At 41.0% G+C, this 15,215-nt stretch overlaps 1 protein-coding gene across 1 annotated transcript in view; it reads right to left on the bottom strand.

Annotated features, from left to right (window-relative positions):
• The window catches only part of LOC122923299 (NADPH oxidase 4-like), a 249,354-nt gene that overhangs the window by 141,579 nt on the left and 92,560 nt on the right, over nt 1–15,215 (bottom strand). The window contains exons 10-11 of the mRNA XM_044274078.1: nt 13,712–13,876; nt 9,387–9,449 (exon numbers count right to left, since the gene is read on the bottom strand). Coding sequence (XP_044130013.1) covers nt 9,387–9,449; nt 13,712–13,876 — 228 coding nt within the window. The remainder of the gene's footprint in view (nt 1–9,386; nt 9,450–13,711; nt 13,877–15,215) is intronic.

Below are 15,215 nucleotides of genomic sequence, written 5' to 3'. Positions count from 1 at the left end.
TTTGCTTGGGAAATTTACAGTTTTGGCATACTCGACCTGGAGGCCCATTCTTTCAAATGAATAGTAATAGGAGAGGCAATTGTTAGCCTATGCACATAAATTATAGAACAGAAGGGCAGAAGTAGACAATATTTAAAGCCACACTCCACGCAAATTCATGAAAACTCTGGTACCATAAGGCTACAGTGAATGGGAATGTCCTATAAGGACAATCTGTTCAGATGTCATATCAGCACCTTCTCAGAACGGGTCTATTGCTTGAGAACACCTCCTATTAGCAAGAAAGGCAATTTATTATTCACTTTAAAGAGTGCCTTCTGCTCTGGAGGAGTCTGTATAGCATTGCTGCACATCTATTTCAATGCACACCATGTAGTACAGCATATCTCCTCTAGTGGCCACTGTAGTAAAAAAATGTGTAATCACTGGGGGGTTTCAGCAGCCTGCCTATGGCAATCAGATGATCACTGGCTGATCACCAACAGGCAAAAGAATAACTGAGGGGATAACCTAGGGAAATTACCTTGTCAAACTGCTCTGTAATAATAATAGATGCCGTGAGTAGGAATTGGAGGAACGATTGGGACGTGTTGGGAAGATATGTAATGTAACTTGTAGTCCCTAGGCCAGGATACAAAGCGTGGATCCCCTTGGGCACAATGACCCAAGTTGTACTGATGCCTCTAAACCCCTTAGGCCCCTTTCACACAGGCGAGTTTTCCGTGCGGGTGCGATGCGTGCGGTGAACGAATTGCACCCGCACTGAATCCTGACCCATTCATTTCTATGGGGCTGTGCACATGAGCGGTGATTTTCACGCATCACTTGTGCGTTGAGTGAAAATCTCAGCATGCTCTATATTGTCAGATTTTCACGTGACGCAGACCCATAGAAGTGAATGGGAAGCGTGAAAATCGCATAGCATCCGCAGGTAAGTGCGGACGCGGTGCCATTTTCACGCACGGTTGCTAGGAGACGATCGGGATGGAGACCCGATTATTATTATTTTCACTTATAACATGGTTATAAGGGAAAATAATAGCATTCTGAATGCATAGTAAAACAGCGCTGGAGGGGTTAAAAAAAAATTAAAAAAAATTTAACTCACCTTAGTCCACTTGATCGCGAAACCCGGCATCTCCTTGTGTCTCCTTTGTTGAATAGGACCTGTGGTGAGCATTAAATACAGGTGAAGGACCTTTGATGATGTCACTCCGGTCATCACATGGTACATCACATGATCTTTTACCATGGTGATTCACCATGGTAAAAGACCATGTGATGACCGGAGTGAAGTCATCAAAGGTCCTTTACCTGTATTTTATGCTCACCACAGGTCCTATTCAACAAAGGAGACACAAGGAGATGCCGAGCTTCGCCATCAAGTGGACTAAGGTGAGTTAAATTATTATTATTATTTTTTTAACCCCTCCAGCGCTGTTTTACTATGCATTCAGAATTTATTTATTTTTTAGCCCCTCTAGCGCTGTTTTACTATGCATTCTGTATTCAGAATGCTATTATTTTCCCTTATAACCATGTTATAAGGGAAAATAATACAATCTTCAGAACATCAATCCCAAGCCCGAACTTCTGTGAAGAAGTTCCGGTTTGGGTACCAAACATGCGCGATTTTTCTCACGCGAGTGCAAAACGCATTACAATGTTTTGCACTCGCGTGGAAAAATCACGCATTTTCCCGCAACGCACCCATCTCTCTCCGGGCCAAAAATAAGACGCCCGTGTGAAAGAGGTCTTAAAAGGATTTTCCAAGGTTGTAATAGTGTGGGGATTCACTCTGGTAGATAGGACAAGAAGGTGCAGTATAGAGGCAAAGACACGTTTGTGACTCAAAAACTGCAGTGCTTTTTTCACACTAGTTGCAGGTTCACAGTATGACGGTCCATTTTCAGTATTAGTGTTAGTTCACTCCCAAAACAGTTCATACAGAAAAAACATTCACCTTTGATCCTGGGTGTTTAATCTACACCTGTCTGAATGCTCAGCCTCAGAAAGTCCACCTGCTAGCTTTAGGCGGCCTGCTTGCCCGACACACTGTCTTCAGCTTTTAGCAGAGTTTTACACAGCTCCAGTGTCAGAGAGGAGTAATCCAACCACCTGACACTGCTGGCTGTTTTTTATAGGCCTGTCAAAACCTGGCCTGGACCGTGGGGAGTAGTGTTGATCACGAATATTCGAATTTCGAATTTTTATCGCGAATATAGGTACTTCGAAAATTTGCTAATATTTTGAATATAGTGATATATATTCGTAATTTCGAATATTCGATTTTTTTTAAATCAGTACACATGATCCCTCCCTGCTTCTAGCTTGTGGGCCAATGAGAAGGCTGCAGTATATTTGACTTAAGGAGTAGTGTTGTTTGCGAATTTTCGTAATTCGAATATTCGCTATATTGCTATAACTTCGTTTTTTCGAATATTCGTAATATATTCTAAAACAAGAATATATAGCAATATAGCGAATATTCGAAAAAAACGAATATAGAGCAATTTAGCTAATATAGTGCTATAATCTTCTTTGTCTAATAGTTGTAATTTTTTTCTCATCTGAAGTTCAGATTGGAAAAAAATTACAACTATAAAAAAAAAGATTATAGCACTATATTAGCTAAATTGCTCTATATTCGTTTTTTTCGAATATTCACTATATTGCTATATATTCTTGTTTTAGAATATTACGAATATTCGAAAATACGAAGTTATAGGAATATAGCGAATATTCGGAAAAAAAAACGAATATAGAGAACTATTAGACAAAGAAGATTATAGCACTATATTAGCAAAATTGCTCTATATTCGTTTTTTTTTTTCGAATATTCGCTATATTGCTATATATTCTTGTTTTAGAATATTACGAATATTCGAAAAAACAGAGTTTGTAAGTTAAAAAATTCGCATAAAAAAGTTAGAATTACGAAAATCCGCATTCCGAAAATTCGCATATTACACAATCATTACCTTGCCGATTTTTCGAGTAAAAAAAATCATAGAATATAACGAATATTCGAATTTGCGAATATTCAACGAATATACTACAAAATATTTGCAAAATATAGCAAATTCGAATATGACCCCTGCCGCTCATCACTGGTGGGGAGTAGTCACCCACCCAGCACTTTGACTTCTCCCAGTAAGAGCTGTCCCAGATCAGCTATTTACAGCCATACTAGATAGCAAGGTGTCAAACAGCAACTGCTGCTGACACAGAAAACTGGCTCTTAGGGTCCATTCACACGTCTGCAAATTGGTCTGCATCCGTTACGCAATATCGGGAACGGGTGCGGACCCATTCGCGGCTCTGCAAAAAATAGAACATGTCCTATTCTTGTCCGCAATTGCAGACAAGAATAGGCAGTTCTATGGGGGGTGCCGGCCGGGTGTATTGCAGATCCGCAATTTGCAGATCCGCAATACACCACGGACGTGTGAATAGACCTTTACTCCACCGAGGCCAGGAACCTCGGTGACACATGCCTATCATCTACGATGATTCCTTGTACCTTCTTACATTACCTTTGACCTAATCTCAGGATAGGTCATCGGTATCTGATTGATGGGGGTCTGGCACCCAGGACCCCCACTGACCAGTTGTTTGAGAAAGCACTGGATCTCCTGTGAGCGATGTGGCCTTCCCACAGCTTACCAAGCACAGCACCGTACTTTGTATAGTGGCTGTGCTTGGCATTGCGCTCAGCCCCATTTACTTGAATAATGCATGAGCTGTGCCTAGGCCATTTGACCAATGAACGTGTCGTCACTGGCCTAGGAAAAGCTGCAAGAATGACTGGCCTAGGAAAAGCTGATCGGTTGGGGTCCCAGGTGTTGAACCTGGTCAGATACTGGTGATAGGATAGGTGATCAGTATTAAAATATTGGAAAACCCCTTTAACGTTGAGAAGAATTTAAACTAAACCCCTTAAATTTGAGAAGAAGTTAAACTAAAGATTGGACTCAAGTCACTAAGGAAACCATGACCCACATGGGGATGTATAGTTTAGGTAGAAGGTTGGTCATTGTTTCTTTACCATATTACTCTTGCTGGAAAATGGCAGTCTACAGCCTGCTAACCTAGGGCAACCTCAACTAAATAAATTTCCATGAGCCATTTCACGATGGTCATGGTTTCTCTTGAACAGTATGATAGGCTTACATATCTTCAAGTGTTGCTATGGTTTACTGTACGCACTGTATTTGCTGCTTTCATGGATAAACATTAAATGGATTGTCGTCCCATGAGCAAAACTCCTTCTCATTATGCGTACCGGCTGGTGATCAGCAGATCACTGCAAGTCCAGCAGAAAAACTGTGAGAAACCACACGTTTTGCCTACAGTGGCCACTGCTGGACACATGTGGTATTACATGACTCTCACTTAACGCAATGGGTGACCATGTTATATACACTCACCTAAAGAATTATTAGGAACACCATACTAATACGGTGTTGGACCCCCTTTTGCTTTCAGAACTGCTCAGGTAGCCCGTGGCATTTAAACAATGGCCAATTGGCACTAAGGGGCCTAAAGTGTGCCCAGAAAACATCCCCCACACCATTACACCACCACCACCAGCCTGCACAGTGGTAACAAGGCATGATGGATACATGTACTCATTCTGTTTACGCCAAATTCGGACTCTACCATTTGAATGTCTCAACAGAAATCAAGACTCAACAGACCAGGCAACATTTTTCCAGTCTTCAACAGTCCAATTTTGGTGAGCTCGTGCAAATTGTAGCCTCTTTTTCCTATTTGTAGTGGAGATGAGTGGTACCCGGTGGGGTCTTCTGCTGTTGTAGCCCATCCGCCTCAAGGTTGTGCGTGTTGTGGCTTCACAAATGCTTTGCTGCATACCTCGGTTGTAACAAGTGGTTATTTCAGTCAACGTTGCTCTTCTATCAGCTTGAATCAGTTGGCCCATTCTCCTCTGACCTCTAGCATCAACAAGGCATTTTCACCCACAGGACTGCCGCATACTGGATGTTTTTCCCTTTTCACACCATTCTTTGTAAACCCTAGAAATGATTGTGCGTGAAAATCCCAGTAACTGAGCAGATTGTGAAATACTCAGACCGGCCCGTCTGGCACCAACAACCATGCCACGCTCAAAATTGCTTAAATCACCTTTCTTTCCCATTCTGACATTCAGCTTGGAGATCAGGAGATTGTCTTGACCAGGACCACAACCCTACATGCATTGAAGCAACTGCCATGTGATTGGTCGACTAGATAATCGCATTAATGAGAAATAGAACAGGTGTTCCTAATAATTCTTTAGGTGAGTGTATGTGCCTGATATAAAATAACTTTACTCCCCAAACCTAAATATAATGTAATAAAACTAGATTATTAGATCCATTAGTGTCAATAAATATTGTTGGTCAAGTACATTTTCGTATTTGACACTGCTGGATGTCTGCTGTTGAGTACGTGTTATTGCAGCAGGTTGCTGCCTAATGAGTAATGCCATAAAGAATGGACTGTCAAAACGGTTACCTAGAGCAGCCTACGGGTGAACAATGACCTATAAACAACATCTGGACGGAGGACTCCTTCTAAGATTCTAAATCGGATTCGAGAAATAACAATAATTACATTTTAAAACACTCACTATTCATTATCAATTAGGCAATGGTTTTCTGCACCCTGCATTAATATTGGCCCGAATGACTAAGAATCGCAAATGATCAGTGTTCTGTATGTAACAGGGGACATTCATTTTGTGCATTTGCCACGTTATCATTTTGGACTCAAATTTCCCTAACCCCTTAAGGATCAGTCCGATTTTTGTTTTTGTGTTTTCGCTTTATTCCATTCAACAGCCACAACTTTTCTGTTTTTAATTTTGTGCTCACACAGCTTATATTTGCGGGACAAAGTTGTATTTTTAATGACATTTAATTTACTATAACTTTTATTGGAAAACGGGCAACATTTTTATGGGGTGAAATTGGAGAAAAAATGGCACCAAAGTTTTTGGGGTTTTGACATTAAGACATTCTCTGTCTGCTAAAATGGACACAATGTTCTTATTCTGCTTTTCAGTACAATTTGGGCAATACCAAATTTGTACAGCTTTATTGTGTTTTAATTCTTTCAAAAAATAAAAACCTTTGAAAAAAAATAAAAATGTTCCTTGTGTCGGCATTTTCTGACACCCATAACTTTATATACTTTTGCAGTCTATGGAATTCTGAGAGGCTGCCTGTGAAGCCACTCCTCAGGCCCGGCTTTTCAGGCAGTTTGCTGTGACAGGACTGGGAGCCCCGGGTTGTCAACCAATGGAGCCCTGCGATTTGCCAATCAGAGGACAGAGAGAGCCCCCCTCCCTCTCTCTAACCTCACAGATGCTACAGTTGCTACTGATAGTGCTACAGGGTTAAATGACCAAGATCGGCGTCATTGCCAATCCTGTTCACTGCCAGTGGGTGTCTTCTCTATTAGACAACTGGCACCCGCCATGTATGAAGTGAGCTCAGCACGTGAGCAAACTCCATATATTTACTCTTGCATGTCAGTAGACCCCTGTTGTTTTAAAGTGGAATGTGCATCTGTCAGGATGCGGTCATTTACAATCCTTACAAGAAGGGTTCATATGCTTGTATAGACTTTTCCATTTGATAGCCCAGAATCCTTGCTAGGATATGCTATTGCAGCAAGCCCCCAAGGAGCCGTTGCAGAGAATGGGAGTGGTAATGGTTCTGATGAAGTGTTGTGTCATGGTGTACTCCTCAGGCCATTGCTCCCTGTGGATCGGGGCAGTGGAGATGTAGTTTGAGGAGTCTGGCCAGAAATGAATGTATAACAGTCTCATTTTAGTTAGCACAAAATACAACTCGCTGTACATCCAGTAGCAGGAAATTCAAAGTGCAGTTTCTGGAACCAGTTAAGGAGGTATGGTGGCAGGTTGGATGACTGTATATGGGCACCTGTGAGTATAGGTGTCCACTGTAAGATTCCGATTTGAACTTTATCTGGCCTAGTGATGTTTTGAGTGATGGGTGTCTAAGCTGTAGTCCCTCAGCTGCAGCAGTATCTGTAATACAGGATTTTGTGGATCACTCTGCTGTCTGATCTCTCAGATGCGTTCTGGAACTCAAAGGTGTTGGTCTCTCTGGAGAATTAAATATCGTTTCCAGGAGCAGGAGCTCTGCAGTGTGCTTCCTCTCTTCACTGTAGCTACTATTCAACTCCTTCTCCTAGCAGAAATCAGGACCAGCCTACCCTTACCAAGAGGGGAGGAACAGGGTGGTTAGCCCTGTTCCTGCCAAGTTTTTGCCATCTTTACCTCTTCTGGCTGGAACTTATGGCCAAAACATAAATTTAGACTCTATGGAGGTCCATATAGGCTTCGGTTCAATGCACAGCGGGTGTCTGGGGCATAGCCATGCAAGGAAAAACGGTGAAATAGGATCTTCTCTAAACCCTTCATTTTCAGGATCTTAAGGGTCCCAGGGGTTAGACCTTCACTTATAATAAAATGATATATCCTAGCAATCCTCACATCACAAGATGGGAATTGCCCTTTTAATCACAGCCGCACAGTGTTCTCTGTCTCCTCCTTCATACTGATCTACAGTACAGACCAAAAGTTTGGACACACCTTCTCATTCAAAGAGTTTTCTTTATTTTCATGACTATGAAAATTGTAGATTCACACTGAAGGCATCAAAACTATGAATTAACACATGTGGAATTATATACATAACAAAAAAGTGTGAAACAACTGAAAATATGTCATATTCTAGGTTCTTCAAAGTAGCCACCTTTTGCTTTGATTACTGCTTTGCACACTCTTGGCATTCTCTTGATGAGCTTCAAGAGGTAGTCACCTGAAATGGTCTTCCAACAGTCTTGAAGGAGTTCCCAGAGATGCTTAGCACTTGTTGGCCCTTTTGCCTCCACTCTGCGGTCCAACTCACCCCAAACCATCTCGATTGGGTTCAGGTCCGGTGACTGTGGAGGCCAGGTCATCTGGCGCAGCACCCAATCACTCTCCTTCATGGTCAAATAGCCCTCACACAGCCTGGAGGTGTGTTTGGGGTCATTGTCCTGTTAAAAAATAAATGATGGTCCAACTAAACGCAAACCGGATGGAATAGCATGCCGCTGCAAGATGCTGTGGTAGCCATGCTGGTTCAGTATGCCTTCAATTTTAAATAAATCCCCAACAGTGTCACCAGCAAAGCACCCCCACACCATCACACCTCCTCCTCCATGCTTTACGGTGGGAACCAGGCATGTAGAGTCCATCCGTTCACCTTTTCTGCGTCGCACAAAGACACGGTGGTTGGAACCAAAGATCTCAAATTTGGACTCATCAGACCAAAGCACAGATTTCCACTGGTCTAATGTCCATTCCTTGTGTTCTTTAGCCCAAACAAGTCTCTTCTGCTTGTTGCCTGTCCTTAGCAGTGGTTTCCTAGCAGATATTCTACCATGAAGGCCTGATTCACACAGTCTCTTAACAGTTGCTCTAGAGATGTGTCTGCTGCTAGAACTCTGTGTGGCATTGACCTGGTCTCTAATCTGAGCTGCTGTTAACCTGCGATTTCTGAGGCTGGTGACTCGGATGAACGTATCCTCCGCAGCAGAGGTGACTCTTGGTCTTTCTTTCCTGGGGCGGTCCGCATGTGAGCCAGTTTCTTTGTAGCGCTTGATGGTTTTTGTGACTGAATTTTGGGACACTTTCAAAGTTTTGCCAATTTTTCGGACTGACTGACCTTCATTTCTTAAAGTAATGATGGCCACTCGTTTTTCTTTACTTAGCTGCTTTTTTCTTGCCATAATACAAATTCTAACAGTCTATTCAGTAGGACTATCAGCTGTGTATCCACCTGACTTCTCCACAACGCAACTGATGGTCCCCACCCCATTTATAAGGCAAGAAATCCCACTTATTAAACCTGACAGGGCACACCTGTGAAGTGAAAACCATTTCAGGTGACTACCTCTTGAAGCTCAACAAGAGAATGCCAAGAGTGTGCAAAGCAGTAATCAAAGCAAAAGGTGGCTACTTTGAATAACCTAGAATATGACATATTTTCAGTTGTTTCACACTTTTTTGTTATGTATATAATTCCACATGTGTTAATTCATAGTTTTGATGCCTTCAGTGTGAATCTACAATTTTCATAGTCATGAAAATAAAGAAAACTCTTTGAATGAGAAGGTGTGTCCAAACTTTTGGTCTGTACTGTATATTGCTGCATTAGATTGACAGTATATGTAGCATAATGTGAACAGTGTAAGGAAATGTGATTTAGGAATTTTATGAAAGTTTTTTGGGAATTTGAATGGCAATATAGGGCGCAAAAGCATCCAATCAATCAATCAATCTCTACAAATAATGAACAAGTACTTACCATAGTCAATGTAAACGGGTGGTTTTCCAGTGCAGACACTCTCGGACACTGTAGAATGATGTACTAGACAGAAAGTATACAAAATGACAGGATAATAAAACAGAAAGTATACACGATTACAGGATAATAAACATGCAACTACAGGAACGTTGCTCAGACAGATGGGTAAAGTGGTCCTGTACCTAAGGCTATCTACTGCAGTAAGGACCTAATACAGAATGTCTCAACATTTAGCCCACAAGTGCTGACCTTCAGGGCAGTAGATACATTGAGTAACTGATTATTTTCATACGTTTTGTCCATGTTTTTTCCTTAACAGAGCCATAAAGTCCCTGATAAAATCCTGGCTCCCTGCAGCCACCACTAGAGGGAGCTCAAGTGACTTTTCTACACTTTTTAATGTTACACCCACAAACTTAATTGTGTTTTATTGGAATTTTATGTGATAGACCATTACAATGTAAGAAGTGTGTGTAAAGCGAAAATGAGACATGGTTTTCAAAATGTTTAATAAATAAAAATCTAGAAAGTGAGGCATGCATTTGTATTCCACCCCCCTGAGTCAATTCTTTGCAGGACCATCTTTCGCTGCAATTAAAGCTGCAAGTCTTTTTAAGGGAAGTTTCTACCAGCTTTGCACATCTAAAGGCTGACATTTTTGCCCATTCATCATTGCAAAATAGCTCAAGCTCAGTTAGATTGGAGCAATTTTCAAGTCTTGTCACAAATTCTCAATGAGATTTAGGTCTGGACTTTCACTGGGCCATTCTAACCCATGAATATGAAAGGTGAATGGGATAGACGGCTCTACTGTTCGAGCAAATGATAGAGGTGCAAGAACTGCTAAATCTGACTGACCCAGTCAGGAAAGTGGAAAATAAGAAGTAAAGAGATAAGCAGGCACACTCGTATATGGGTAAAATCTAGTTGTTGTTTTTTAAATAATATATAGATAATAGGATATAGATAAAAAATGCTGGTTAAGATATAGTTGTAAAATATGAGATGAATTTGATCAATAGTCCAAAATGAGAGTCAATAAAAATGTTCCTTTTTATGCCACATATGGATTTAATAATTGGAACTATTTTTAATTTTTTCATGCCACATATGGTTTCAATAAGTAGATAATTGTGTCCTACCTCATTTGAATAATTAACCTAATTGAAAATGCTAATGGGATCACAAATGAGATAATGATTATCACCCTATAAATAATACATGGGTCATCACAATCCTCTACTTACTGATGAAGGGAGAGTCTCCTGAAACACGTCTAAGCAAAAGCCTATAGAGGATTGTCAAACACTAAATACGGTGTATCATCTCAACTACACCATAAGAAGCACTCCGAAAAATATTGCAAAGATCGCGATCACGTGACCACCCGCGTCATACTACAGACGCGCGAACCAAGCCCCGGGCGCCACGAGGAATGCCGAAGACGTCACCACCAGATCGCGTTGGACTTCGCGAATTCTTCAACGAACAGCTGATCGTCATTGGAGGATCCGTCCCAGCAGCGCCGATTGGTGGGTAAGTGATCTCTGTAGCCGGAGACAGCGCTGGAAGCACAGAGCACCTTTTCTTCCCACAGTACCGTGCAGCATTACAGCTATTTGACTTACGGTAATATATTTTGTTTCTATACATACATCCTGAAGCCCCAGATCAAGGAAGACCGTTCCTGGTTTAATACATGATCAGTGATAATCACCGCATATCTTCCCTTGTCTTGTGAAGGATTATCCCACAAAAAGGCGCATCATTCACAAAAAGGCGCACCATTTTCACTATAAGTGGCTATTTTATTTTATTATATATTTTTTTATTCTTTATTTTTATTTTTACTCCAAGGAACATTTTTATTGACTCTCATTTTGGACTATTAATCAAATTCATTTCATATTTTACAACTAAATCTTAACCAGCATTTTTTATCTATATCCTATTATCTATATATTATTTCTATAAATAAACTAGATCAGATTTTACCCATATACGAGTGTGCCTGCTTATCTTTTTACTTCTTATTTAACACATGAATATGCTTTGATCTAAACCATTCCATTGTAGCTCTGGCTGGATGTTTAGGGTCATTCTCCTGCTGGAAGGTGAACCTCCGCCCCAGTCTCTGCAGTCTCTTTTGCTGCCTCTAACAAGTTTTCCTCCAGGATTGCCCTGTATTTAGTTCCATCCATCTTCCCATCAACTCTGACCAGCTTCCCTGACCCTGCTGAAGAAAAGCATCCCCACAGCATGATGCTGCCACCACCATGTTTCATGGTGGGGATAGTATGTTCAAAGCGATGTACAGTGTTAGTTTTCCGCCACACATAGCGTTTTTCATTTAGGCCAAAAAGTTCAACTATGTCTTGGTAGGTTTGCAGATGTGCCACACTCCTTCCATTTTCGGATGATGGATTGATCAGTGCTCTTTGAGATGTTCAGAGTTTGGAATATTTTATTATAACCTAACCCTGTTTTACGCTTATACATGCATACAATAGATTTAGGTTTGTGGCTGTAACGTGAGAAAAATTTGAAAAAGTTCAAGGGATGTGAATACTTTTTCAAGGCACTGTAAATGCTGGTAAGAATGCAGTAACAGCATATGCCTACTGGTATTCATTACCAGCTAAGCTGGTTCAATCCTATGTCCATAAGGTTGTTGTTATACATCCATAGGAGGAGATACTGTATAATAATATTGCCCTCCAAGTAATAGAAGATTGGACCTTAAAAGAGAGCATCAGATCTGTTTTTTGGAGTTGTTTGAGATATACAGGGAGTGCAGAATTATTAGGCAAATGAGTATTTTGACCACATCATCCTCTTTATGCATGTTGTCTTACTCCAAGCTGTATAGGCTCGCAAGCCTACTACCAATTAAGCATATTAGGTGATGTGCATCTCTGTAATGAGAAGGGGTGTGGTCTAATGACATCAACACCCTATATCAGGTGTGCATAATTATTAGGCAACTTCCTTTCCTTTGGCAAAATGGGTCAAAAGAAGGACTTGACAGGCTCAGAAAAGTCAAAAATAGTGAGATATCTTGCAGAGGGATGCAGCACTCTTAAAATTGCAAAGCTTCTGAAGCGTGATCATCGAACAATCAAGCGTTTCATTCAAAATAGTCAACAGGGTCGCAAGAAGCGTGTGGAAAAACCAAGGCGCAAAATAACTGCCCATGAACTGAGAAAAGTCAAGCGTGCAGCTGCCAAGATGCCACTTGCCACCAGTTTGGCCATATTTCAGAGCTGCAACATCACTGGAGTGCCCAAAAGCACAAGGTGTGCAATACTCAGAGACATGGCCAAGGTAAGAAAGGCTGAAAGACGACCACCACTGAACAAGACACACAAGCTGAAACGTCAAGACTGGGCCAAGAAATATCTCAAGACTGATTTTTCTAAGGTTTTATGGACTGATGAAATGAGAGTGAGTCTTGATGAGCCAGATGGATGGGCCCGTGGCTGAATTGGTAAAGGGCAGAGAGCTCCAGTCCGACTCAGACGCCAGCAAGGTGGAGGTGGAGTACTGGTTTGGGCTGGTATAATCAAAGATGAGCTTGTGGGGCCTTTTCGGGTTGAGGATGGAGTCAAGCTCAACTCCCAGTCCTACTGCCAGTTTCTGGAAGACACCTTCTTCAAGCAGTGGTACAGGAAGAAGTCTGCATCCTTCAAGAAAAACATGATTTTCAAGCAGGACAATGCTCCATCACACGCGTCCAAGTACTCCACAGCGTGGCTGGCAAGAAAGGGTATAAAAGAAGAAAAACTAATGACATGGCCTCCTTGTTCACCTGATCTGAACCCCATTGAGAACCTGTGGTCCATAATCAAATGTGAGATTTACAAGGAGGGAAAACAGTCCACCTCTCTGAACAGTGTCTGGGAGGCTGTGGTTGCTGCTGCACGCAATGTTGATGGTGAACAGATCAAAACACTGACAGAATCCATAGATGGCAGGCTTTTGAGTGTCCTTGCAAAGAAAGGTGGCTATATTGGTCATTGATTTGTTTTTGTTTTGTTTTTGAATGTCAGAAATGTATATTTGTGAATGTTGAGATGTTATATTGGTTTCACTGGTAAAAATAAATAATTGAAATGGGTATATATTAGTTTTTTGTTAAGTTGCCTAATAATTATGCACAGTAATAGTCACCTGCACACACAGATATCCCCCTAAAATAGCTAAAACTAAAAACAAACTAAAAACTACTTCCAAAAATATTCAATAATAAAATTAATCCTCAAAAATACAACTTGCCTAATAATTCTGCACTTCCTGTATGGAAGAAAGGTTTTTGTCTAACTCACCTGACCAGGTCTTGCTTTAAAATGATCTTTTATCATTCGGATTTCAATGACGTTGCATGGATGGTGTATAACAGAGGTGATGGTCACCGGCTTAGTGCTCCGTAAGTATCGATATAATCGTTCAGCGCAGTACAAACATAAAGGTGCTGAAATCCACAGCCATGTCTAGAGAGATAAGATGAGATGAGAGAGTGTCTCTGTGGAGAGCCAAGGAGATGGCACAGCGTGAGTGCCATGCTGTTACCTCTTCTGTAAACTTGAGTAAGAGATGTGAGGTAAAGTCCACTCTTTACTCTAATTGTAGACATCTCTAAAATTTCCCCAATTAATGAGACATGTCATAGATTCATGTATGGTTGAAACACTAAATCAAATGGCACCACATTTTTGGTAATAGTCGTTCATAGCCTTTAAGACCCCAGACTAGGAGTAGTGATGTCACTGCCCTACCAATGATATCAGCTCAAGAAACTGATTATCAATAACTATTGCTATGGGTGAGGGAAAAATGGTATTTCTCCAGATACAGTATTCAATTTAGGTGTAGTGTTTGAATTCTATAACATCACACTCCTTGGAAAATTACAGACTTCAAGCATCTTCAGTCTGTACAGAAGAGGTTGAAGGTCACTGTCTTCTTGTCTACTTTTTCTGACGATAAAGAAAAGGAATGAAAACAACACTGAGCTCCACAAAGTGGAACCAAGTATACTGACATCTCTTTAGACCCTGGACTGTTATATGGAAATAACAAATCTGCAACTAAGAAATTCAGCGCTGGTGTCACACCAGGGGAAGACAGTCTTGCTTAAGGTCCCAGGTAAGAATTAATGATGTCAGAGTCAATTGAAGAACCAGTTAAAGCATCAAAAGCTATCAGATGGGTGGGGATTACTTAGGTGAGGACTCGCCCTAGTTGCCTTGAAGAAAGCTCCCTAGTCGCCTCAGTAGTTGAACACGTCATAGAAATCTCAACAGATCCAGACAATTTTAATGGCATTTACATACAAACTATTGTATGTGAGCATTAGACAATGACTGGAGGAAACAGGGATCCTATAGAGACCAAACTGACCGACTGAAGAACCAGTTGGATCATCAAAAGCTATCAGTTGGGTGGGGATTACTTAGGTGAGGACTCGCCCTAGGTGTCTTAAAGAAAGCTCCCTAGTCGCCTGAGTGGTTGAAGACCAGTCATAGAAATCTCAACAGATTCCAACAATTTGAATGTCATTTACATACAAGCTATTGTATGTGAGCATTAGGCAATGACTGTAGGAAACAGGGATCCAATAGGGAGCGGGACCTATTCTACATGTTTTATTGTGTTGGTTATTTTTAAATAAGTGTCAAAACACATTTCTGGAAGCCTCTTCGACCCTTCTTCCTAGTTAAAAAATATTCAGGCAAACCAAGTCAATTGTATGGAGAAGTCAAGGCTATGCGCTGTAATTTTAGTCAACCTCAGTTCACACTTAAAATTTTCAATCACTTAGGATAAAAA

Source organism: Bufo gargarizans, unplaced genomic scaffold (genome assembly GCF_014858855.1).
Source record: "Bufo gargarizans isolate SCDJY-AF-19 unplaced genomic scaffold, ASM1485885v1 original_scaffold_1454_pilon, whole genome shotgun sequence".
In the NCBI taxonomy this organism is placed as follows: domain Eukaryota; kingdom Metazoa; phylum Chordata; class Amphibia; order Anura; family Bufonidae; genus Bufo; species Bufo gargarizans.
This window is presented reverse-complemented; position numbering and strand designations above follow the sequence as displayed.